This window comes from Elgaria multicarinata, chromosome 20, assembly GCF_023053635.1.
Source record: "Elgaria multicarinata webbii isolate HBS135686 ecotype San Diego chromosome 20, rElgMul1.1.pri, whole genome shotgun sequence".
Classification (NCBI taxonomy): Eukaryota; Metazoa; Chordata; class Lepidosauria; order Squamata; family Anguidae; genus Elgaria; species Elgaria multicarinata.
Window position 1 is genome coordinate 6,343,631 of NC_086190.1, and position 27,432 is coordinate 6,371,062.

Consider the following 27,432-nt stretch of genomic DNA (forward strand, 5'->3'; position numbering starts at 1 on the left):
AGTTGATTATACCATGAGTACGTTAGTCCTGTGAAAACTTAGGCCATTGCTAGACGGGGCTGTAGCGCGCGTTACATATCATCATCGTCTTGACAGATCCACATAACGTTCACCAGGATCCGTGTTCATCCTGTGGTGAAACCTCTGTTTTCCCATGTTTTATGAAATGACTTTAAGTGCGGCTTTTCCTGTCGGCGCGCGCTAGTTTGGATATTAACATTAAAGGGGTGTGAATGGGGTGCCCAATTTTCAAAAATTCCCCAAAAATCAGGGGATGATCGGATTGCCTTGAAACTTGGCATCCATGTGGACACATGGATAAGCTATCATGGTGGGGAGTTTGAGGTTTCTAATAGGGGTGTGCACGGACCCCCCCGCTCCGCTTCACTTGCAGATCCGCCATTTTGGGACCGGGCCGCTTCGCCCTGCCCCCACTCCGCCCACTTCCGCTCCACTCTGCTCGGAGCGCCGGATCCGGATCGGAGCTCCGTTTTTCCCCCCCATAGGCTTGCATTGAAAGCTAAAAAAGTAAACAACTTTTTTTCTGTTCAAGTTAGAAACCTCACGTTTGGCACCATGACACCTCATGGGGGTTTACACACGCACGCCAAGTTTCAAGGGAATCCCATCATCCCCTGATTTTTGGCGAATTTTTGAACATCAGGCACCCCATTCACACCCCTTTCGATAGCTCCGTCAATTTGCACATTAGAAACCTCAAACACGCCACCATGAAAGCTTATCCAGGGATACATATGCACACTGAGACTCAAGGCAGTCCCATCATCCCCTGATTTTTGGGGAATTTATGAAAATCCAACACCCATTCACACCCCTTTCTAATAGCTCCGTCAATTTGCACGTTAAAAAAAACCCTCAAACTCACCACCATGACAGCTTATCCAGGGATACATACGCTGCACGCCAAGACTCAAGGCAGTCCCATCATCCCCTGTTTTTTGGCGGGGCTTAAACCTGCAAAATTTGGAACTTTATATGACAATAATTCCCTTTTTTATCTTTCACTATTCCTATTAGGGATGTGCTCCGCTCCGCTTAGGAGCGTAGAAGCAGTAGCGGATTGGCCTGCTCCGCCTTACCCAGAGGCGGAGTAGGAGCGGACCGCGGACCCCCTAGAAGCAAGGCGAAGAGAAGCGGCCATTTTTCGGAGCTCCGAGTTCAGGCGGAGCGCTCCGGTCGCCATCTTGAAAACATTTCGCCATAGGATTGCATTGCGGCAAATAATCGCGCATAACTACGTTGTTTTTGAAGCTATCGTTCTGGAAATTCTTGTGCACAGAGAGTCGTGGATGGGGGTCATTTTGAGACCACTCTCAACTTTCTGCGTTGTCTGGGTCGCGGGCTATATTTTTGTGAAAATCGGGTCAACCGCGCGGCTCAAACTGCATTTTCGGCTTTTCGCCCATAGGATTGCATTGAGGGAAAGAATCGGGGATAACTGGGGGTGGGGTTTAAGCTATCGTTCTGGAAATTCTTGTGCACAGAGAGTCGTGGATGAGGGTCATTTTGAGACCACTCTCAACTTTCTGCGTTGTCTGGGTCGCGGGCTATATTTTTGTGAAAATCGGGTCAACCGCGCGGCTCAAACTGCATTTTCGGCTTTTCGCCCATAGGATTGCATTGAGGGAAAGAATCGGGGATAACTGGGGGGGGTTTAAGCTATCGTTCTGGAAATTCTTGTGCACAGAGAGTCGTGGATGGGGGTCATTTTGAGACCACTCTCAACTTTCTGCATCGTACGGGTCGCGGGCTATATTTTTGTGAAAATCGGGTCAACCGCGCGGCTCAAACTGCGTTTTCGGCTTTTCGCCCATAGGATTGCATTGAGGGAAAGAATCGGGGATAACTGGGGGGGGTTTAAGCTATCGTTCTGAAAATTCTTGTGCACAGAGAGTCGTGGATGGGGGTCATTTTGAGACCACTCTCAACTTTCTGCGTCGTACGGGTCGCGGGCTAGACGTTTTTAAAAAATCGGCAGGAAAAATACCTTTTTCAAAGGGCTGAGGGGCAGAGTCAGCTCCCGGTCATGATGATCCCGAAGTTGGAGGAGGGCATAGGCAAAACAGGTAACTTGGGATTCTGGGAAACTTCTCTTTCTTCATCTGAACGGGCTTTTCCCCGTGTTTTTTAACACAGTAGCCCCACCAAATGCACAAACACAACCTGAAATCATATACTAAGCCAAGAATAAGAGATAGAAACACAGCACTGCTCCCCACCCTAACCTTGGGGAACAACTGAATCGATGTGGTGCAAGGGGATGAACTCCCCTAGGGCATCTCATCGTGGACGTGCCCCCACTCTCTCCTGCACTGGAAGGCCATTAGAGCCTTCCAAAGAGAGTAAAACGGTGGAGCAATGCCTATCATGAGTTGAAGTGAATGGTCACTTTTCAGTGGTGGAGCAATGCCTGTTCTGAGTCGAAGTGAGCGTTTTACTTCTTCTCAGAGCTGTGGCTGTCAGTGTCTTGAACTGGCAGCTACTTCCCCCTCCCCCGGGCACGTCCCCCTATTGCTGGTAAAAGACAGATATAGCCTTTTTAAAAAAGTTCTTCTTGTTGTTTATTGAGCAACACTGCTGCTTTTAATTCCACCCCTCCTTTGTTTATTGATTGATTTATTCCATTTTATATGCATTACTGGCTTATCCTTGGCTCACTTCCTTATGCCCCCAGAAATGCCAGCTGCATGCCTGCCTGCCTTCCCTCCCTCCTCCCCTGCCCACCTCGCAGGGATGTTGTGTGTGGGGTGCCCGATTTTCAAAAATTCGCCAAAAATCAGGGGATGATGGGATTGCTTTGAAACTTGGCATGCGTGTGTATATCCCATTGAGGTGTCATGGTGCCAAACATGAGGTTTCTAACTTGAACAGAAAAAAAGTTGTATAATTTTTTAGCTTTCAATGCAAGCCTATGGGGGGGAAACGGAGCTCCGGATCCGGATCCGGAGCTCCGGGCGGAGCGGAGCGGAAGTGGGCGGAGCGGGGGCGGGGCGGAGCGGCCCGATCCGGAAAATGGCGGATCTGCAAGTGAAGCGGAGCGGGGGGTCTGTGCACACCCCTAGTTTTCATATTCCCCAAACATTTTAGCTGACACCACTGAAGGCAACGAGAAAGCACCTAGTTACAAGTTTGAATGTTTCATTTATTTACAGTATTTATATACTGCTTAATGTCTAAAACAGATTCCGAAGTGGTGACCATAGGTATAAAAAGTAAAAAGGAAGAAGATTTTGAAAAGCAAATTAGGATTGTTCAATTTAAAACAAAGGAGACAGAAAAACAGTGGCTAGTCAGTTGAGGAAGGCTTCTCGAAACAGAGTTGCTTTGAGGAGGTGCCGGAAGCAGCCTCGTGTTGGTGCCTGCCTGACGTCCAGAGGCAGGATATTCCACAGAGAGGGGGCCGTCACACTAAAGGCTCTTCTCCTGGTGGACTCCATATGGCTGTGTACACTAGTACCAAAACCTTAAACCTGGCCCAGTAGCCAATAGGCAGCCAGTACAATTCCCTCAGCAAAGGAGTTATATGCTGAAAAGAGGCAGCTCCTGACAAGAGCCGAGCTGCTGCATTCTGCACTAGCTCCAGCTTCTTGAGCAGTCTCAAGGGCAGTCCCACGTAGAGCAAATTGCAGTAGTCCAACATTAAGGTTACTAATGCCTGTTCCACTGTGGTCAAGCCATCCCGGTCCAGAAGAGGCTGCAGCTGGTGAGCCAGCTAAAGCTGGTAAAAGGCAGTCCAAGCCGCTGCGGCCACCTGGGCCTCCAGCAACAATGAAGAATCTAGGAGTACCCCAAATCATGAAACTGATCTTTCAGAGGGAGTGCATCCCCACTGAATGGCTCACTGTTTTAATACAACGAAAGAAAAGCCACTTATCCAATACTCACAACCACAGAATCAATCACGAAAACATAGTGGTACAATTTACTTTCTCTAGTATGACACGCAAAATAAAAGAAATTAGGTGGGTTTAGGAACACTTCTTTTGAAACCAGAGGTTTCAGTATATGTAAAATATCAGAAAACTATGAAATCAGATCTTTTGCTCTGGACTAAGGATAAAACTTACTGCATAGCTCAAGGCATTTCTTATCACACAAAATCTCAAGCATTTGTTGTTTCACTGGTACTGGCCTCATTATCCAGACAGGAGGATGCGAGTATCACATATCCAAGGACTTTAACAAGCACAGAAGGAGCTATATTGGTGGGACAGGGTGCACCTAACTGTCCTCAGAAAGCAGTTGTTTGAGTGTGATCTGTGAAGGGGCCTGTGGGATGTGATTCTGCACTGGTGGGAGGTGAGTGACTAAGCACAGGCTTGTCACACCCTGTGGCAGGTATGTGCCAGCATCTTTGGTGGGTACAGGGTTGTTGAGCATTCAGATGCACTGTTGTGGTGACAGGTAATGCCTGAGGCTCCCAACTAAAGGCTTTTGTGGCCCCAGCTGGGAGATAAGGGTTCTTTTTAGGAGTTTTGTAGTCTTCGAGTGGAGATGGGGGAAGGACTCTCTTCCCCCTAAAGGGCAAGTCTGGGGGGTGGCAATTCAAGGCACAGCAGGGTAACAGCCTAGACAGGATGTCAGCTTCGGTTCTTCCCCCTTCACAGATCTTTCAATGAAGGTGGCCCAAATTTAAATCCCATATCTGTGTCTCATTGTATTATTTCCACCCACCATTTCCTCCCAACAGTAGCACAGAATAACATGGATTATATAGTTCTATAAATCTTTTAAGAAGTCCATTAAACGTTGAAAAATGTCCCGTGTACTTGGAAATTCAAATAATCTGTTATCGATTCCAAATGATATTCCATGGAATCCATCCTTTACATGATGCCATGTCACTGCCACACCATTGTCTTCCAGGCGTTTCTTGTACAACAGTCCATCATCCCTGAGAACATCGTATTCGCAGGTTACAAGGAACATTTCAGGGAGCTGGCAGATGACTGTATCTTCTGCTAAAAGTGGGGAAAATATGGGCTCAAAGGCTTGCTTGCCAATTTCATAAAGGTTTTCTGAAAATGGATCAGGGACCAGTGGCACGTAGCCCCTGACCTTAAATTCTTCTGGAATAAGGTCTGCGCTGATCCATTTTCTGTACTTCACCCATAAATCCACAGGAACGTGGGCATTCTTCATAATTTTATCCAGGTTGACATATTTCCCAGTGAGATAAAAGAAGCCATGTTTAATAGCCAGTTTCTTGAACAGGATAGGAACTGAATGGTTTTGCTGGTAAGAAGGCAAACTAAAGTCCACTGCCTGGAGGAATGGGTGCAGCAAGATCTGGGCACGCAGCCTTGGGAGATCCGTCCTTGATGCCAGTTCTTGACAAAGTGCAGCAGCTAAGGTGCCTCCGCTACTATCCCCACAAACGATGATACGATTGGGGTCGACTCCATATTCTTTTGCGTTCTTCAAAAAGTGTATTGCAGCAGTGCGGCAGTCCAAATAAGGGCCTGGGTATGGATGTTCTGGGGCTAAACGGTATCTAAAGAAAAAGCAAGAAGTTGTCTCAATTCATTATTCTACATTTCATGAAATAGGGACATCTTTTTCCTAGGGCTGTGCACAGACCCCTCAAACCACATCCCAACCTGGTTCAGCCACAGTATTTGGCTTCTGAAAGTTGAAGTCCAAAGCATCTGAAGATATACCTTCCGCCCAACCCTGCTGAAAAGACTGGAGTAAGACCTTTTTCCCCCTGAAGATCTGACCAGCCATAGTCAGCAGGACTTTGGACTCCTCTCCATGGCATTAGAGGGAACTATGACTGATTAGCAGAGTGGTGTAGATTAAATTGGCTGGTCAGGTTGCAGAGTGGTATGGACAGGAAGAACATGGGTGAAGAATGGGGAGCACCCAATATCACCCAACCATGGGGAGCACCCAATAGCATTTTTCAGGTGGTCAGGGACATTCTAGTATTTCCCTCAGGGCTTTGGCATTCTAGAGTCAAGGACTGGACCCCTGTTGAGGCTTGACCAGTTCACTCTCATCAAGATATGGGTCTTGGGGCTGGTGACATTGATGAGTGGGGTCTTCTTTAAGCAGGCTCATCCTAGAGAGCAGCTAGGAGGGAGTGCCATGGGATTGGTGCTCACTTCCGTTACACCCTGACACTGCACAGCTCAGCTTTGTTGCTAGGAATCTCTCGCTATAAAGTAAGTAAAGAAAGTTTATTTGTGTAGCCGAAGCCATTACAAACATATATATAATCAAATAAAACAGAATAATCAAATATTATGTGACTTTGTTGATTCTCCTTGATCTCTCAGCGGCTTTCGATACCATCGACCATGGTATCCTTCTGGAACGTCTGGCTGAGTTGGGAGTGGGGGGCACTGCATTGCAGTGGTTCCGCTCCTACTTGGCAGGTCGGCTCCAGAAGGTGGTGCTTGGGGGACATTTCTCGGCCCTGTGGACTCCTCAGTATGGAGTTCCGCAGGGATCGGTCTTGTCCCCCATGCTGTTTAACATGTACATGAAACCGTTGGGTGCGGTCATCCGGAGTTTTGGAGTGTGCTGTCATCAGTACGCTGACGACACGCAGCTCTACTGCTCCTTTTCATCCTCATCAGGTGTGGCTGTGGATGTGCTGAAAAGGTGCTTGGCTGCTACAATGGACTGGATGAGGGCTAATAAACTGAAGCTCAGTCCAGACAAGACTGAGATGCTGCTGGTGGGTGGTTCCTCTGATCGGATGGGGGGCGTTCAACCAGTTCTGGATGGGGTTGCCCTCCCCCTGAAGGAGCAGGTTCGTAGCTTGGGGGTTCTCCTAGAACCATCTTTGTCACTTGAGGCTCAGGTGGCCTCGGTGGCACGGAGTGCTTTCTACCAACTTTGGTTGGTGGCCCAGCTACGCCCCTATCTGGACAGGGATAACCTAGCTTCAGTTGTCCATACTCTGGTAACTTCCAAATTAGATTACTGCAATGCCCTCTACATGGGGCAGCCTTTGAAGACGGTCCGGAAGCTGCAGCTTGTGCAAAATGCGGCGGCCAGATTGATAGCTGGAACAGGGAGGTTTGAGCATGTAACACCGATTCTGGCCCGCTTGCATTGGCTGCCTATATGTTTCCGAGCCCAATTCAAGGTGCTGGTCTTAACCTATAAAGCCCTACATGGCTTGGGACCACAATACCTGATGGAACGCCTCTCCTGACATGAACCTACCCGTACACTGCGCTCAACATCTAAGGTCCTCCTCCGAGTGCCTACTCCAAGGGAAGCTCGGAGGATGGCAACAAGGGAGAGGGCCTTTTCAGTGGTGGCCCCCCGACTGTGGAATGATCTCCCCGATGAGGCTCGCCTGGCGCCAACATTGTTATCTTTTCGGCGCCAGGTCAAGACTTTTCTCTTCTCCCAGGCATTTTTAACAGCATTTTAACAGCATTTAACAATGTTAAGTTTGTTTTTAATGGACCCCACAATTGTTGTTTTTAAATGGATACTATTGTTTTTATACTGTTTTTTATGTGTGTGTGTGTGTGTGTGTGTGTGTGTGTGTGTGTGTTTTAAATTGTATACTTTTAATGTTTACTATTTTTAAATGTTGTAAACCGCCCAGAGAGCTTCGGCTGTGGGGCGGTATATAAATGTAATTAATTAATTAAATAAATAAATAATATATAAGATTACATTACAAAACTAAAATCGACCAAAAGCATCGTTTAATAGACTCTATTCAGTTGCAACTTAAAACCTGATCATCATCATTAGAAAACTTCCTCCTTAAAATTGATGCTTTAAGAGCAAAACAGGCTACTTTTTCAGAAATGGATGGAGTGGTATCCCCCAATAAAAACTTAATCAAGTATGAATGAGACCTTATTAGGTATAAGACCTAGGTCTTTAAACAAAGCTATTCTGGCAGAGTATGTGGCACAGCTATCATTGCAATGATAAATCTAGATGGATGACGTCCCTTTACATCTGACAACTTTTCCAGTAAAGGAATTCCTATGATTTAGATTTAAACTGATTTCCTTCACTAAACACAATATGCTGAAAGTTCCATGGAGAGTGGCAGGGAGGGTGAGGAATTGGTATTTTTGATAAGAGCCAGAGGTTTGCTTATGTATTTGTTTATTGCATTTCTATATCTCCGAATAGCCAGAGCACTCCAAAGGAGGTTTTAGGGGAGCTTGGGCTATTCACTTTACTTTCCACATTGTTATCAATCACTCTATATTAATTTCTATATTAATTCAATAGTGAAGAGATTATCAAACTCTGACTTTCATACCCCCTAAGCTGAACAATCACCCTCTCGCAATACTCTTATATGCTGATGACACTGTGTTGCTATCCCTAACTAGTATTGGGATGAGATGTATTGGGATGAGGGCTCTGCATTGATATTGCACTGAGGAGCAATTAACAATTAATTACTCTAAGACCAAAGTGGTGGTCTTCGGTCGGAGGAAAATTACATAAATGGACGATTAATGAAAATCCTGTTGAACAGGTTGCTGGTTATACGTATCTGGGAATAATGTACCAAGCCTCTGGATCGTGGTCCACCCATATAAATTATGTGTTTGCTAATGCCAAAAGGCCAACCGCTGCTCTGATAAGGGTTTTTTTAGTAAAGGTGGGCAACACATTCCCTCCGTTATCAAGGTGTTTGTAGACAAAATTATGGACCAAATGTTATATGGATCCCAATTGTATGCTTATTATAATCTTCGACATCTGGAAATTGTCCAGACCAAATTCTTGAGAGCAATATTTTTAATACCTCACTGTGTCTCCAGTGCAGCGCTGCGATTAGAAGCTGGGATAGTCCCTAATGAAGCCAGTGCTAAATGGTATATGATAAATTTTTGGCTAAAACTGATATTTGTACCAGTAGGGCTGGCCCTTCTGACATTGCTGGATCCCTTTCAATCGAAATGGAAAAAGCATTTGGGTAAGGAATTATCTTTATTAGGATTATCTCCCAATGCTTTAATAGCCTTAGGATATTCAAATGCAAAGTCGGCAGTTAAACAAAGAATTTGGGATACTGTACTGCAAGGGCATGTAAGTTTGCTATCTCAATGCCGCTCCTTAAGGAATAAGATCTTTATACACAGTGTCTATTTGGTAGATATCACCCTGCCTATATCTTAGAAGAGCCTTTACATTAGCTAGACTTGATGTTTTGCCCTCTAAGCTCTTGGATGGGAGATTCCAGGGAAGTCCAGTCCAAGCTTGACTTTGTCCCTGTAATAATGGGGAAGTAGAAACAGTGGGCCACATACTTCTACATTGGTCTTTCTATCGGGATTTATGCAGGGACCTTATTTTTCCCATGTTCTATAATTATCCGGGTAGGACTGACAGTTTTTATATTTCTTTCCTTCTCTCCGGTAAAACTCCACATATTATGAATAAAGTGGCCAAATTCTGTGCAATTGCTATAACTTGCCGTAATATTTTAACTGCCGATTGCAGCCTCTGATTTTCTGATACAATTTCTCAGGAACTGCTGGATGTATGTAATATATTTATTTATTTATTTAAAATATTTATACCCCGGCCTATATCAGTAAGATCTCAGGGCAGTGTACAGATAAAAACATACATTATAAAACAATGAGTATACACAGTTAAAAACAAATTAAACCATGATCCAAGTTAAAATGTATGTACGTCTCTGGGATTGCCTGTTTGTTATTAATGTTTTTATTGGTTCTGGTCAATGACCGTAAAACATTTATTCATTCATTCACATTGTTATCAATCACTCTATACATCAGGACTTGAATTTTTTGACCTGTGCAGAATTGCAGTTATTTGAGAATTGCATTCATTTTCTGATAAGAACTGCAGGTTTTATGTCTGGCTACACAGACTCTTTTTTCCATTCCAGATGCAACTATGGGTTTCTTCAGGTGGGGAGAATCAATCTGAAGGGTGGCATTACTATTTTAGGAGCTTGAGTCTAGTTTTGGGTAAAGAGAGCAGCTCTGGGTGCCTCTCCGGTAGCATCCCACTGCAAGAACAAGCTATCCTTTCCTTGTGATACAACCAGGTGGAGCCACTTACCCAATCGTCACAACCACAGAATCACTTTCTCGTGAAATGAAGCGACTCATCCTTTCATACGCTTCTGAAAAACACAATTTTTTCAAGGGAGGTTACTTAATAATGTCCTCAATTTGTTTGTATTGAAAGGAAAAAGAAGCCTCTCTGGTGATGTTTCAATCCAAGAGAAATCATGATGGACATCTGATATCAGGGCTGATATGATCATGTACATTTTGTTATATCCTAATCACTAACACAACTCATATTGCTTTTTTCAAAAACTTTTAATGTTTGAAATTTAACTGGCACTGCTCTGTTTTAAGGTTTTAAATGTGCACTGCCCAGAGACCCTTGGCTAATAAAAAGCATTAAAACATAATGAAAATAAATTAATAAATGAAATAATAAACATTAAATGGGGTAGCGGATGACAAGAGAATAGATCTAAGCCACTGTGGTGGGTGTGTTCATTTTCAAATATTTCTCAGTATATCTGAAAGATCTTTCAACGTTCTGTCCAGCTCTTCTGGGAGTGAGGCAGAAACATCTTCTCCACAAATTTAAAGATAGTTCATTGGCCATGAAGCTAGAAATTGCAATGATACTCGGGATGGATGGCCCCATCCTATCCCTGCCCCATGTGCTGAACCCCCTCCACTTACCCAACCCCAGTGAGGGCAAAATGTTGTGTGTACTGTGGGCACTCAGCTGTGGGGCAATGGCAGCTCGGTTTTGGCTATAAATGTCCCATTTGCTCAAATTGCAGCCATAAACGGGTGATACATGAAACTAAGGCCGTTGCTAGATGAGGGTTTAGCCTGGGCTGATACCCAGGACCACCCCTGTGTGTCCAGATGACGAACAAGGGATCCTGGGGTCAGCCCGGGCTAACCCCTCCCTTGGCCCAGGATAACCGGCACCGTTTGTGGCCTGGTATTTCCGCAGCCCCGGGCTGAGCTGGAAGGTCTAGCTGGTTCCACGACTTTTCACGGCTACACAGCTTACTCGTGTGTAGCCGGGAGAAGCTGCACACTGGGCACAGGCCAGGGGAGGAAGATTGGGGCGAGGAGGTGGAAATTACAGGGGGGAGATAAGGGCCAGGGGGGAAAGCAGACCCCACGGGAGAGATCGGGGGAAAAGTGGAGCCAGTGGACATTGGGGGGGAAATCGCAGCTGAGGGGCAATGGGGGGGGAATTGGACATCGTGGCCTGGCAGGCGGGCGGGCTGAGGGAATTGGAGATCATAGAATCATAGAAAAGCAGAGTTGGAAGGGGCCTACAAGGCCATCAAGTCCAACCCCCTGCTCAATGCAGGAATCCACCCTAAAGCATCCCTGATGGATGGTTGTCCAGTTGCCTCTTGAAGGCCTCTAGTGTGGGAGAGCCCACAACCTCCCTAGGTAACTGATTCATGGGGAGGGGGAATCAGAGGCAGGGGGAATGGGGAATGCTTTTTTTAAAAATATAATAAATAAAATAAAATAATTTTTAAAAAAAAAAAGGCCTACCTTGTCGTTGGTGTGCTCCAGCACACATGGCCCCTTTAAGGTAAAAAAAAAAAAATATGGTCGACATGACAGGGCTTTCCTTTTCCCTGTCACGTGTCATGTGTGGACAGGAGCGACAGTCCGCAATACGTCTAGCACAGGCTGGCCCCTCCACAGGCTGGGATTTAAAGGTAGGTCTAGCAAGGCCCTTTGAGCTATTTGGACTCTCCCCCCATCCGCCCCCACAGGTAACAAACTGTCACCTTGGCCCTGTGGGGAGAAAGAAAGAGGAAGGGGACAGAAGCAGGCAGAGGAAACATCTGGCCTCCTCCAGTTGGACTCCCCTCCTTGGGGAGCAAGACAATCCCATCAGACCTGTTGCCGGTCTACTTAATTTCTCTCTCTCTCTTTCCCTCTTCCCTCCTGAACTCCTTTTCCTTGTGGGTCATGTCTTTATTAGACTATCAGCCTGAGGGCAAGGACTGTCTTATTTGCTAACTAATTGTAAGCCACTCTGAGAGCCTTTTTTGGTTGAGGAGTAGGTAAATGTGATAAATAAATAAATAAATAAATAAATAAATAAAAGCTAAAAATCGCCACGCAACCCTTACAACATGGTCCCGTCCAGCACTGAATTGAAGATGAGATGCATCTTGGGGACATACAAACCATTCATTGTTTCACTAACAAAAAATTCAGAACCTTTGATGTTGAAGTACCAATCCAAATTCTTCAAAAACAATATAATGAAAAATTGGAGGCTCACAGCAAAGCACTTACGGAAACTCCCTATCAGGCCAATTCCTCCATGAAAAAACAGCATTCCCCTTCTGTTCCCAACAGGTGAAGTTTTCGGACAGTACACTCTCACTGGCACTTCATCAAAAATCAGATCCTTGACAATTAGCCGTGAGTCATTCATTGGTGGGATTCCATTCATTGCGACCCTCCAGACTCTATACCTGTGACAAATGCCAACCTTTTCCATAAAGAGTCCCTGTTTAGAAAAAGACATGGGTAATGAGTGAGTATACAAGGCATCTAGCATTCATGCCCCCATCAATGTCAGCCTTCGACACAGGCTCTCAAACAGCAGTGAAGCTGTCATGACAGGAAAATCTATCACGAAATACAGATATACAGCATGAAAATGGGGTATGTCAAGTGTCACACCCATGAGTGAGGTGCACAACTCCCACAGTAAATTCCCCTGTGTAGAAAGGGCCCTGGTTACCCACAAGCTTTCTTCATTTCCACAACCTAATTTAGGAGGGGAAACAGCACGTTGTTGTTGTTGCTATTACTGTTGATGCTATTATTCCTGTAGAAGAGATGTGGGGCATATACCCTTGCTAATCTCCTGCAACTCATCCAGAGCTCTAGATACAGAGTTATAATGAAACTGCTCTAAAAACCATAAGAACATATAAAGAGCTGTCCTGGATCAGACCAAGGGCCCATCCAGTCCACCATTCTGTTCACACAGCAGCCAGCCATTTGTCACCCAGGGACCCACAGCACCCTCCCACCCACGTTCTTTAACTCTATTGTCGTCCAACTGTTTGACTGCCTGTCTAGCTGGTTTCCCGCTTCTGATATATCTACAGAATTCTTTATTGTTGGCTTTGACATTGTTAGTGATATGCTCCACAATATTTTTGTATTATTATTAATCTTCCTGTTTGCTTGCATCAGATTTGCAAGAGCTTGTGTTCTCAGAACTTTGATTTCTTCACTTGGGCAAATTTCCCATTTTCTGAATTAAGACCTCCTTTCCCGGGGCACTGTGCTCCAGTGGTTCCGGTCCTACCTCTCAGGTAGATTCCAGATGGTGATGCTTGGGGATAGTTGCTCCTCAAAAAAGGAGCAGTTGTATGGCGTACCACAAGGTGCCATCCTATCCCCAATGCTGTTTAACATCTACATGAAACCGCTGGGAGAGATCATCCGGAGGCATGGGGCGGGGTGCTATCAGTATGCTGATGACACCCAAATATATTTCTCTATGCCTTCAATAACAGCATACGCTAAGGATAGTGTGTCTCCTCTGAATGAATGCTTGGAGGCAGTAAAGGGCTGGATGAGGAGAAACAAACTGAAGCTGAATCCAGACAAAACAGAGGTGCTTGCTGTCAAGGGCTCTGACCTAGGTTTGGAGGTGTGTCAGCCGGTTCTGGATGGGGCTACACTCCCCCTGAAAGACTGTGTTCACAGTTTGGGGGTGCTCCTGGATCCGTCGCTCCAAATGACAGCCCAGATAGATGCGACGGCCAGGAGTGCCTACTATCAGCTTCGGCTGATACGCCAGCTGCGCCCCTTCTTAGAGTCAGAAGACTTAAAGACAGTATTGCACGCTCTGGTAACCTCAAGGCTTGACTTCTGCAATGCGCTCTACATAGGGCTACCATTGTACCTAGTTCAGAAACTTCAACTAGTTCAAAATATGGCAGCCAGGTTGGTCACCGGTACATCTAGGGGTGAGCACATTACCCCAACATTAAAATCACTCCACTGGCTGCCAATTAGTTTCCGGGCAAAGTACAAAGTGTTGGTCATCACCTTTAAAGCCCTAAATGGTTTGGGTCCAGGTTACTTGCGGGATTGCCTTCTCCCATATAGTCCGCCCCGCACACTCAGGTCCTCTGGGGTGAACTTACTTTAGTCAGCTAAAACTAGGCTGACATCAGTTTCCCAGAGGACCTTTTCTTCTGTCGCCCCCAGATTGTGGAACGGCCTGCCGGAGGAGATTCGTAAAATTAACACTATGTGTGATTTTAAGGCAGCTTTAAAGACTAGCCTTTTCCGGCAGGCCTATCCAGATCAACGTTAAATCATGATTTTTTTAAGATGTATTGATTCCTGTTCTAATGTTGTTCCCTGCCTCGATCCAAAGGGAGAGGCAGGTAAGAAATAAATTTATTATTATTATTATTATTATTATTATTATTATTATTATTATTATTATTAGCTCCTATAACACTACTTGTTCACGGTGCTGGTGACCTCTTGGTTTTGGTACTACCTTTCCTTACAGCGGTCCTCAGAGAGTTCTACAATGGTCCTTGGGGCCAGCATCTAATAGCCCCCGAACAACTCTGAAAAGTTCCACTGGGCGGCAGATTGATGAAGTAATAGTGGCCGCGAGATACTGTTTTTTTGCTGCCCTTACTGCCTTTGAATATGTTGTATTATATGCACTTACCAGGAGTTGATTACATCCACCTGTTCTCTAGCCGTCTCCTATTTTGTTTCATCGCTCTCAGCTCTGGGGTATACCACGGAGCCGTACGAGCTCTACTCAGGAGAGGGCGCTCGGGAGCAATCCTGTCAACTGCTCGGGTCATTTCTGCATTCCACAGGTCAACCAGGGTTTCGACAGGAGAGCCAGCCCTATCAGCCGAAAAACTCCCCAGAGCCCTTTGGAAACCAATCGGATCCATTAGTCTCCAGGGGCGGACCATCTTAATGGGTCCCCCACCCTTGCAGAGGGGGAAAGCCGTTGTAAGTCTAAACCTCAGCAAGCAGTGGTCTGACCACGACACGGGGACTGATGTAAAGTCCCCCACTTAGGCCACTTTGATTAGCTATCATGTTCTACCATGCACTCATGCCCTGTTTCCTCCCCTTCCATAGTTGACTAATCAAAAACATTTTCATCTTCATTCCCTTGGGATGAATTCACCTAAACCACATGCTACCCAGCTCCTGTCAGCTTTTCTGCAGGGTTGGATTTAAAAGCTGCTCTGTCAACTTTTTATGTTGAGTGCCGGCAGTCTGGTTCTACTTTTGCTCAAGTGCAGCCCATCCCTCTTGTAAGGGCCTGGCTTGTATCCTAAAGTCCCTCAGTGCCTAACAAATCTGAAACCCTCCTCCCTGCACCACAAGCTCATCCAGGCATTGAGGCTCCTCAGGTTTGCCTGTCTAGCTGCATGTGGAAATGGGAACATTTCAGAGAAAGCCACCTTGGTGATCCTGGATTTCAACCTCCTACCAAACAACAGAAATTTGGCTTCCAGGATCTCAAAACTACACTTTCACTCATTGTTGGCACTGATTCAGAGGGGGAGGGTAGGAGGCTGGGACTGCCATAGTATCCATCATAATGCTGCTAACACGGCCTCCTGTTCTCTCACCCTGGGGAATGTGCTTTTTCCCCAGCTTCACACAAGGTTTCCTAAGTGTGAAGAGGTAGCCATCATGATTCTCTCTAAACCAGTTATGAAGGGGACGGGGATTGCAGTTTCCTGCTCCAATGTCAGAGTCCTGTGTCTAACATCATATCTCTCTATATAAAATGCTAACAATGCATGGCAATGCAGAGCATGGAGGTTCTGACCTATGATATGCTGGAGTTTCCAAGCTATGTGAAGAAATTTGTATGCTGGAGGTCCCAAGTTATGGGAAGAACTTTCTGTGGCTAATCAAGAGGATATAGAAACACAGCTGGGAGCTGGGGTGGGGGCAACTTGGAGAGTGGGGTGGAGTGCCTGGGAAGGAGGAGGTCAATGGACTCTCAGTTAGCCTTCTGACATCACAATACAAGAGCATGTTTCTGAAGCTGTTGAAACAGGCGAATGGTCAGCAGCAGGATGACACACCCAGGTTACCATCTGAACAGAATAAAAAAAAGTTGAGTCAGATGACCAAGATTTAGTTGACCTAATAGCAAATAGTTGATTGAATCCAAGATTAGGCAGATGCTGTTTACTTGTAGACATCTATGCAAATTGCTGAAAAGTGCAAGCAAACTAGAAAAGCTAGGCTGCAGTTGAAAAAAAAAAGTTAATTAGAACACAACATACAGCAATTAAGATGGTATCTGTGCAGCTCACCTAACAGGTTCTTGATGCAAAAGTGGAGATGCCTGATTACATGAGAACGTTGGGAGACAAAATACTTTCAGTAACAAGCGAGGAAACCGGTTTCAAAGACTATTGGGAAGACTTCTGTGACTTGAGCTCTACAGAAGAAGAAGCTGAAACTAGAATGTTTCTCCCTCTCTCAAAGTATTAGAACCCAGGGTCATCCCATCAACCTGACTGGTAAGAGATCCAGGAGAAATAAGAGGAAGTACTTCTTCACACAGTGCATAGTTAAATTATGGAACTCACTGCCACAAGATGTAGTGTTGGCCACCAATTTGGATGGCTTTAAAAGGGGGTTGGATCAATTCCTGGAGGAGAAGGCTATCCATGGCTACTAGCCCTGATGGTTGTGTGTTATCTCCAGGATTCGAGGCAGTAAGTCTCTGTGCACCAGTTGCTGAGGAACCTGGGTGGAAGGGTGCTGTTGATATGTCCTGCCTTGTTTGTCCCTGGCTGATGGCTGGTTGGCCACTGTGTTAACAGAGTGCTGGGATAGATGGACCCTTGGTGTGATCCAGCATGGCACTTCTTCTGTTCTTCTGTTCTTATCAGGCTGTGCTCCGCTCCGTTTCAGGTCAAGTGGGAGCAGAGTGGCCCGATTTGCCTCCGCCAACAGCGGATCCGAATCAGGTCGGGGGAGCTGCGGATTGAGCTCCGAATGCAGGTAAGGGGGAGGGGGCTCACCTGGCACAACCACCGCAGGGGGTAGAGGGTCTTACCTGTTGCTGTCACAGTCCGGCGCCGGCTTATTCAGCCCCCCTTTTGTCCCCCTTACCCACTTACCTGCCTTTGCTGTCCGCTGCAGAGGCAAGTAAGGAAGGAAGTTGGGGGCAAAATCTCAATCCGCCCTTTGGATCTCGCTCTGCAGAGTGGAGTGGGCGAGGGTGGGACTGACCCGAAACGGTTCAGGCCTAATCCAGAAGTTCCGGATGGGACCATGAAGTGGTTCGGGGGGTCCGGGCACAGCCCTAATTCTCATGAGCCAAGTATCTCTCATCTTGTAACTGTGCATATGGTGCAGAACTTAGCCTTCATCCCTATAAAATTTTATTCTTTTTTTTCAGCCCTGTTCTCCAGCCTATCAAGATCTCTTTGAAGTTTTAATTTTGTGTCATCTGCAAATTTGATGAGCATTTCCTGCACCTCCTCATCCAAGTCATTAATAAAAGTGTTTTTTATTTTTTATTTTTTTAAAAAGAAATGTATATAGGCTTGCAGTCTTAAAAATTCAAAAACATTTCCTTATAGATGGCACGTAAGACTTCTAACAACCGTACTTAACTCCAGCATATATTAGAACTTACCCAAAAGAGCCATTGTCTGGATCAGCTACTTTGAGATGGAATGGAGCATTAATAAAAATCCTGATAGCTTTTTAACACATCCATTCCTCATATCTGTTTAAAGCCAAAGTATTGAAGAGCCCTGGGACCCGGACTGAGCCCTGCGGTACCCCACTTGTTACCTCCCCCCAGTTTGAGAAGGTACCATTGATAAGCACTCTTTGAGACCAGTTCTGTAGCCAACTGTGGATCCACCTAATAGTTGTTCAATCCAGCCCACTTTTCACTACAGTAGTTGGCAGATCGGAATGTCATGGGGCACTTTGTCAAAAGCTTTGCTGAATTCAAGAAATATTAAGTCCCCAAGATTCTCACAGTCTACAAGGGAGGTCACCTGATCAAAGCATGAGAACAGATTAGCCTGGCAGCATTTTACAGTGATGTCCGTGGCATCATTGTGAAATGATAACATTCTGAAATGTGTAAATAAGAACATATGCATGTCAAATCCTCCTACTAGCCTTCTCCTCCAATTATTCAGTAATGGTTTTCCCCCCATATGCGCTGGTCTTACACCACTTCGATGCCTTTCCCTGTGGCAATTGCCACAGAAAATCACTCTCCATTGCCAACTTGCCTGGAAATCCTAAGTGGAATTCATTCAATGACTCACTCAGTCTTAAAGTTTTACTCTGCTGGGCCTACTGTGACAAGAATAGGCCACCTGCTCAGCCACAAACCTCTTCTGAAAGACTTCTCTGTTCCTTCTCTCTTTACAACTCTGTAACTAGGGCTACTTGGCCTGGGCCGCTCATAAGACTGCCTCTCTACTGTAGGGTGACCATATTTTGGAAACCAAAAAGGAGGTCAACATGGTCGCCCCCAAGGGGGCGTGTCCAGTACCAAGGGGGCATGCCCACCCGAACATAGCCTTGGTCATATGTCTGATTTTACAGCACACATTTAAGACAAATCTGTTCTACATAACATCTTAATGTTAAAATCACTGAAATAAAGAACAAGTGAGAGATTCAATGTATCTGAAATTAACTTCACTCACTCCTACTTTTGTAGGTTTTGCTGTACTTTGAAGCTTTTGCTATACTCTGTGTGTTACATTCTCCCCTTCCCTCAAATATCTTTTCTGACTGTATCTTCACTCATTGCAAGCTGCTGTTGTTGTTAACAGGGTTTGCTACCGGCCCCAGATCTGTTTCAAATTTGGTATGGCTAAAGCTCTACCTAAAAGCTATCATGGTGCCACCTTTCAGCTCTTTATCTTTAAAAATGACAGTTTAAAAATTAATAAATTTAAAACTCATTTTTTTAAAAAAATCCTAAAAAGTCAATGGATGAACGGATCTGTTTCAAATTTGGTGTGGCTAAAGCTCTACCTAAATCCTATCATGGTACAAAGTTTCATCTCTTTATCTTTAAAAATGACGATTTAAAAAATAATAATTTAAAAACCTAAATTTTAAAAAAATTCCTAAAAAATCAATGGATGAACAGATCTGTTTCAAATTTGGTATGACTAAAGCCCTTCCTAAGAGATACCATTGTGCCAAGTTTCATGTCTTTATCTTAAAAAATGATGGAGTTATAAGCATTTTTGTTAATTCCCATTAGAGCTGCTCTTTGGAAAACAAATCCGGATTTCTCCTCCCCTCCCGGATTTGCCATCAAAAACCCGGACAAATCTGGGCAAATCCAGTCATATGGTCACCCTACTCTACTGCTGCCTAGAACTAAGGAAAGATATTGCCTCAATGTGAAGGGTTTAGACTGTGCTGCCTGCCCCCAGCTTATAAGCAGGACCCTCCCTTCCAACCTCCCAAGGAATCCATTTTGGGGTGGAGCTGGGTGAGTTTTTGCCAGCTTGGCTTCCCAGACACTAGTTCATGAATCTCTCCGCTGGCTCGACACGGCACACACTGAGGCCTTAGCTAGTCTTAAGGTTTATCCCAGGATTGTCCTGGGGTCATCCCTGTTCATGTAAATAACACACAGGATATCTCAGGAGCATGCAGGGACGACCCCGGGATGATCCCAGGATAAACCTTAGGTCTAGCTAAGGCCTAAGTTTCAAAAGTTCATGGTTTCCCACTTTATGTGTTTGTGCAAACACTGATTTGTGCAAATTCACAGCTGGGAATATTTACAAAGATTGCTACTTGCACAAAATTGCAGGTGTAAATAGTCTTTTACAGTAGCATTTTTATGGAAATTGCACCATTTATGGCAGGAATTTTGTGCAATTGGCTAAATCTGGAAGTATTATGAGCTGTGAATTTGAGGAAATTGCAGTTTGTGGGAGGGAACAACAACAAAAAAAAGACACAAGCCCTTGCTGGTCACCCATGGACCAAATGTTGGCTCGCCCTACATGCGTGCCAGGATCAGAAACTGCCAGGAGTCCAGCAGGCACAGCATGAACAGGAGTCAGGTGAGTTTGCCCATCCCTAGATCCATGTTACAGCCAACTTCAGTAAAGTGGTACTCCACTCATTTTTACCCAGTGCAAATGACATCAATGTGGAAATGGAAAAAATAAACAGACTTTCAAGCTAATTGGGGAATTAGCACCCTGAGCTCAGCTTGCCACCCCCTCCCCCAGTCACCTCAGCTTGGTGCTCTCTTCACCTTGTGGCCCTGGGTGAACACCCAACAGGCCCATGTCTTAGGCTGGCTCTGTGTGCTGGATAGAACAGGAAATGCATCTATTTGATTTCTCTTCAATCACCTTTACAGCTGGCATCACACATTTACCACTGCAGAAAGTAATTTACAGATGCCACTGCACAGTAACCAACCTATTTTGCTATAAGTTGGGATAAAAACACCAAGGCTATGTCTTTCTCATTACCTTGTATGAGAAGAGACTATGCTAGCAAAATGGGAACTCTAGAAGATGACATCACATGTACATTTCCAGAACTTGCCGTGAGTTTCAGAGCGAGAAATGTGCAGGAAGCTATGTGTACATTTGAAAAAACTGCATATCTAAACATGCACACCCTTCAAAAATGAACACAAACAAGCTTTAATCAATGAAAAATGTGTGCGAAGGGAATCAAATTGAAAATGCATCCATTTTGGGAAAATAGACAAATGTGTTTCCATGGGGAAGGGGGGACCTCAAGTTCAGTGCAGGATGAAGATGTATTTTTAATTTTTTTTATTTATTTATTACATAAATAATATGTAATAAATAAAGCTTTTTGGGGGGGGCGGTTCACAAAAATTGAAATCATAGTAAGACAACCAACAGGTTAAAACCACAAATACACAATACAATATAAAAAGCACAACCAGAATAAAAACCATGCAGCAAAATTGATATAAAATTAAAATACAGAGTTAAAACAGTAAAATTTAAATTTAAGTTAAAATTAAGTGTTAAAATACTGGGAGAATAAAAAGGTCTTCAGCTGGCGATGAAAGGATTGTGGGAAAATGAGAAACAAAATGAGAAGGAGACAGACAGATTTACACCCTTCTAGGTTTAGAAAGCCACCATTATGACTTACATGTCACATACAAAAATCAACAGAAAATCAGGGAAACTTACCAGTTGGAGAACAATGTTGAAAAGGAGCACATACAATCGTAAAAACACCTGTTTCTCAATTGGTGAAGGAACATGCGTCCTTTTCAGGTTATAATAAATTATGCATGCAAACCACAATGTTGGGATACAAATGCTCGTATATGATGCCAGCATCCAAAGCATTTCACCAAATGCCATTTCAGAGCTAGGGATGTTACTTCTCGTGGAACCAGTGCCTTCTGATCTCTTAGCTCCATTCCATCTCTAATATCAGTGAGCTAGTTAGTGGTAATACCCTTCTGCAACTCATATTGCCTCAGAAGGAAATGGCTAAAAAGCTGGGTACAAGATGCCACCTCTGATATTGAGATAAATTGTTACTTTGTTTCTTCCCTCTATCATGAGATTAGTGATCCTGATTATCAGAGTTCCCCAGATTATCCACGTTACATGCAGTGTATGACCTGATTTCTCTTTTCTTTTCAAGTGTGTGGTACTATTTGTTAGGTGGTTAGCAAACCATATTTCTCTGAGAAGAAATGTGTTCTAAGTGTCTGTGGGATGGGATTTCATATTTATTTATTTAAGTTTTATAAAGCCCAACAGCTGAAGCTTTCTGGGCGGTTCACCCAAATTAAAAACCATTCATAATATAAAACAAACAGTATAAAAACATGGTATAAAATACATTATAAAAACACGGCCAGGATAAAATCAGCAGCAGTGCTGATTTAAGAAACAAATTTAAAACATAAAAGATAAAATTAATTTATAAACTGTTAAAATACTGAGAGAATAAAAAGGTATTCCCCTAGAATCTGAAAGAACATAGAGTAGTTGTCGGGCAAACCTCCTTAGGGAGCTCATTCCACAGCCGGGGTGCCACAGCAGAGAAGGCCCTCCTCCTGGTAGCCACCTGCCTCACTTCCTTTGGCAGGGGCTCAAGGAGAAGGACCCCTTAGTGTCCTGTCAGGTACATATGGGAGGAGGCGTTCCTTCAGATAGCCTGGCCCCAGGCCGGTTAGGGCTTTAAATGTTAATACCAGCACTTGGAATTGGGCCTGGACCTGTACTAGCAGTCAATGAAGCTGGAAGAGGACTGTCGTAATGTGATCTCGTTGGCCAGTCCCTGTTAGTAAACATTGTTTTGTACCAGTTGAATTTCCAGAGAGTTTTCAAAGGCAGCCCCATGTAAAATGCATTGCAGTAATCCAAATGAGAGGTTATGAGAGCATGGATAACTGTAGCGAGCGAACAGAGAGCGAGCTAACAGGAAGGGCAAACAGGAGTTTGACAGGGGAGGTCAAGGGGAGGCCTCTAAGATAAGGAAAAAAATCAAAGAGGGGGGAAAAAACAAAGAAAAACATAAAGAGAACCCCCCCAAAAAACCACACACACACAAAAAAACCCCAACCAAAAAATCTTATTTTCCCTTAAGACATATTCCTATAGTTGTGTACTTTCAGAGAGGACAAGACAAAGCAAAGGCAATTCCACTATAATCAGAAAGGAAAGAACAAAGCAGAAATCGGCATTATGGATGGAAAGGAGTCCCTAGAGGTGGTGACCTGCAAAGGGTGTGCAATGTTTGTGTTTCTGCCTGAGCTCAACATGGCGTATACCTGCAACAAGTGCAAGCTCGAAGAAAAAGTGAGAGGACTTGAGCGGCGAGTGTCCACCCTCCAAAGAATAAGAGAAGACGAGGAGTTCTTAGACCGAATGGTGGAACTGCAACAGCAACAAGAAGCACACGGGATTGAAGAGCAACAGCCAGCTGAAGCAGAAGTGGAGTATGCTGCGGGAAGGAAAGCCAATGAAGAGGAAACTCTCTGGAAAAGAGTGACAGTTAGGAGCAGAAGAACTAGAAGGCATTCTGCACCAGTGGAACCATTAGAGCTAAGCAACCACTTTCAGCTTCTGGAGGATGAGTCTGAAGGACAGTTTGCAGAGGAAGAAGTACAGCAGACACCATGCAACAATGAACAAGAGGCAGAAGGTAGGTCAACCAAGAAGAAGAGAAGAGTAGTCATTGTGGAAGACTCCCTTCTGCATGGGATTGAAACCCAAGTATGTCGTGAAGACCCATGGACTCACCAGGTGTGCTGTCTCCCTGGAGCACAGATTAGAGATGTGACTGAAGGGTTACCGAAGCTCATAAATCCACGGACACATACCTCTTTCTTCTCATCCATGTGGGAACAAATGATGTCACCAAGCAGAGCTACGAAGAAATCATTTCAGACTTTGAAGCTCTGGGAAGGAAACTGAAGAACTTTGGGGCCCAGGTAGTTTTCTCATCCATCCTCCCGGTTCTTGGAAGAGGATTAGAAAGGGAAAGAAAAATACTCCTGATGAACGACTGGCTACAAAGGTGGTGCCGACGTGAGAGTTTTAGATTCTGGGACCATGGGCTACGCTACTTGGAACATGGTCTGCTGGCAAGGGATGGGTTGCACCTCACAAGGGCTGGAAAGAATGTGTTCGGCCACAGCATGAAGAACTGTGGAGGGCTTTAAACTGAATCTTACGGGGGCGGGTGACGTAAACCTTGAGGCAACAAGGGATGAAGGCCAAGGCACCACAGTACAGAGGACAGCGCCCAAAAATAGTGTCCACAACAATGTAGGAACAAAGCCGGACTATAAAACACACAGTCTTCAATGTCTACGTACTAATGCCCAGAGTATGGGAAACAAACAGAACGAACTTCAACTCTAATTACATGAAGGAAAATACGACTTGATAGGTATAACTGAAACTTGGTGAGATGCCTGGAATATAGCAATTGAAGGATATAACTTGTTCAAAAAGAACAGAAGAAATAGAACGGGAGGCGGAGTTGCACTATAAGTTAAAAATACCTATCCCTGCCCAGAAATACAGGCGGATGAGACTGGGGCCTTAGCTAGACCTACCTGAAAGTCTGGGGTGGAGGAGGGGAGATCTCACTTCTTTATCATCTGCTCCAGAATTTTCCCAGGGATGGATGTCAGACTGACTGGTTGGTAGTTCCCATATTCTTTCTTTTTGCTCTTTTTGAAGACAGGGAGAACATTAGCCCTCCTTCAGTCATCCTGCACCTCACCCATCTTCCACGATTTTGCAAAAGATAATACACAGCGGTTCTGAGAGTTCTTCTGCTAGCTCCTTTATTATTCTAGGATGCAGTTCATCAGGCCCTAGAGATTTGAACTCATTCAAAGAAATTAGGTGTTCTTTGACCATTTGTTTATCAATCTCAAACTGCAATCCTGCCACCTCAACTTGTGCTTCACTTTTTCCAGGGAGGGTCATAGACCCACTTTTGGGAGAAGACTGAGCCAAAGTAGGAATTGAGCACTTCAGCCTTTTCTTTGTCATCTGTTATCAATTTGACATCCTCATTAAGCAGCTGAATCACCCATTTCTTTCCTCTGTCATTTACTAGTCACGTATCTGAAGAAAGCCTTTTTATTGCTTTTAGCATCCCTCTGTAATCTCAGCTCATTCTCAGCTTTAGCCTTCCTGATACCATTTCTGTACTTCTGTGCCTTGCATGTCTGTACTGTTCTTTTGTAGCCTGGCCTTCCTTCCACTTCCTATATGTATCCTTTTTTTTGTTTTCAGGTAATCTTTAAGCTTTTTGTGGAGCCACATTGCTTTCTTCTGTTGTCTTCTATCTTTTCTCCTTGTTGGAATGGTTTGTAATTGTGCCTTTAAAATTTCCTTTTTTAAATACTCCCACCCATCTTGCACTCCTTTTCTCATTAGGCTCACTTGCCATGGGACCTTACTTATCATGGTTCTGAGTTTATTAAAATCAGCTTTCCTAAAATCCAGAGTATGTGTATGGCTACACTCATCTTTTGTCTCCTTTATAAGCAAGAATTCAAGAATGACATGGTCACTTTCCCCCAGTGTTCCCGTAACTGCCACTTTATCCACTAAGTCATCCCTATTGGTCAATATCAAGTCTTGGAGTGCCGATCCTCTAGTTCCTTCCTCCACTTTCTGTAGAAGAAACTTATTATTATTATTATTATTATTATTATTATTATTATTATTTATTTATTTATTTATTTATATAGCACCATCAATGTACATGGTGCTGTACAGATTACACAGTAAATAGCAAGACCCTGCCGCATAGGCTTACAATCTAATAAAGTTGTAGTAAACAATAAGGAGGGAAAGAGAATGCAAACAGGCACAAGGAAGTGTAAACAGGCACCGGGTAGGGTGAAGTTAACAGTATAGAGTCAGAACAAACTCAAAGTTTAAAAGCTATAGGGAAAAGAAAAGTTTTTAGCTGAGTTTTATATTATTATTATTATCACTCACTTATCACCCACACATGTTAGGAATTTCTTGGAAGGGCTGCTTTGGGCAGTATTGGTCTCCCAAAAGATATCAGGGTAATTGAAGTCCCCCATCACTGCTACATCAGACTTCCTTGAAACACTGATAATTTGTTTATCAAAAATTTCATCCTCGTCTTCTCCTTGATTGGGTGGTCGGTAGTAGACTCCGATTATCATGTTCTTTTTATTCCTTGCCCAATTAATTTTAATCCCGATGCTCTCGATGGGTCTCCCAGGCCTAGCTAGACAAGGCACCCAGATGATGCGCAGGGGATCGCCGGATCAGGGAGGGATCATCCCTCCCTTGCCCCCAGACACAACCCTCCCCTTTGGTCCCGCTTTTTCCGCGGTCTCAGGCTGAGCCCGAGACCACGGAGCTTGTGGCCCATTTCTGTGGGTTTACCCGGCTCTGTGCGATTACTCAGCAGGAGCCGCACACGGGGCACAGCGTTCCTCAGGAGAGGTGCACCCCTTGGGAAGGGTGGGGGGAGCAGGGAAAATAGTTATTTTTTTTAAAAAAAAACTTACCTTTGTGCACGACCGTTCTTGCGCTCCATTGCCTTTAAAAAATAAAAAATGGCAGACGTGACGCTTTTCTTCCTGTGGTCGTCATGCCTTTCATGTAAATGGAGGAGAGATCTTTCATTAATCTTAATGTGAGATCTCCCCTCCTCCACCCCAGACTTTCAGGTAGGTCTAGCTAAGGCCCCAGTCTCATCCGCCTGTATTTCTGGGCAGGGATAGGTATTTTTAACTTATAGTGCAACTCCGCCTCCCGTTCTATTTCTTCTGTTCTTTTTGAACAAGTTATATCCTTCAATTGCTATATTCCAGTCATGGGAGTCATCCCACCAAGTTTCAGTTATACCTATCAAGTCGTATTTTCCTTCATGTAATTAGAGTTGAAGTTCGTTCTGTTTGTTTCCCATACTCTGGGCATTAGTACGTAGACATTTAAGACGGTGTGTTTTATAGTCTGGCTTTGTTCCTACATTGTTGCAGAAACTATTTTTGGGCGCTGTCCTCTGTACTGTGGTGCATTGGCCTTCATCCATTGTTGCCAAGAAGTTTACGTCTCCCGCCCCCATAAGATGCAGTTTAAAGCCCTCCTGATCAAGTTCTTCATGCTGTGGCCAGACACATTCTTTCCAGTCCTTGTGAGGTGCAACCCATCCCTTGCCAGTAGTCCATCTTCCAAGTAGCATAGCCTGTTATCCCAGAATCCAAAGCTATCATGTTGGCACCACCTTTGTAGCCAGTCGTTCACCTGGAGTATTTTTCTTTCCCTTTCTAATCCTCTTCCAAGAACTGGCAGGATGGATGAGAAAACTACCTGGGCCACAAAGTTCTTCAGTTTCCTTCCCAGAGCTTCAAAGTCTGACATGACTTCTTCGTAGCTTCCCTTGGCGACATCATTTGTTCCCACATGGATGAGAAGAAAAGGGTATGTGTCTGTGGGCTTTATGAGCTTGGGTAACTCTTCTGTCACATCTGTAATCTTTGCTCCAGGGAGACAGCATACCTGGTGATTCCATGGGTCTTCACGGCACACTTGGGCTTCAATCCCATGCAGCGGGAGTTTCCCACAATGACTACTCTTCTCTTTTTCTTGGTCGACCAACCTTCTACATCTTGTTCACTGTTGCACGGTGTCTCCTGTACTTCTTCCTCTGCAAACTGTCCTCCAGCCTTACTATGCCAATTTTGGTGTCTTTATCTTTAAAGCTTACAGAGATGCAAGCATTTCTTTAAAATCCTGCTCCTGTGGCGGCTCGAAAGATACTCTATAAAAGTAGGGGCTAAATATGGTGAGTCCTTTTGCTTTATTGCACAATTAAGGCAGGATGCATGGGAGTACTTCACAAT

The 27,432-nt window shown here is 44.5% G+C and overlaps 1 protein-coding gene across 2 annotated transcripts in view; it reads right to left on the minus strand.

Annotated features, from left to right (window-relative positions):
• Nucleotides 1-4,599: 4,599 nt before the first annotated feature.
• Nucleotides 4,600-27,432, minus strand: part of LOC134411411 (arylacetamide deacetylase-like 4) — a 58,512-nt gene continuing 35,679 nt past the window's right edge. Inside the window, exons 1-3 of one of the 2 annotated variants that reach the window (XM_063145193.1) lie at nucleotides 12,309-12,523; nucleotides 10,060-10,123; nucleotides 4,600-5,515 (exon numbers count right to left, since the gene is read on the minus strand). In XM_063145193.1, the coding sequence (XP_063001263.1) occupies nucleotides 4,741-5,515; nucleotides 10,060-10,123; nucleotides 12,309-12,516 (1,047 nt within the window). In that variant the 5' untranslated portion in view covers nucleotides 12,517-12,523 and the 3' untranslated portion in view covers nucleotides 4,600-4,740. Of the gene's footprint in view, nucleotides 5,516-10,059; nucleotides 10,124-12,308; nucleotides 12,524-27,432 lie in introns of those variants that run through there. The other variant, XM_063145191.1, reaches the window with a different exon arrangement.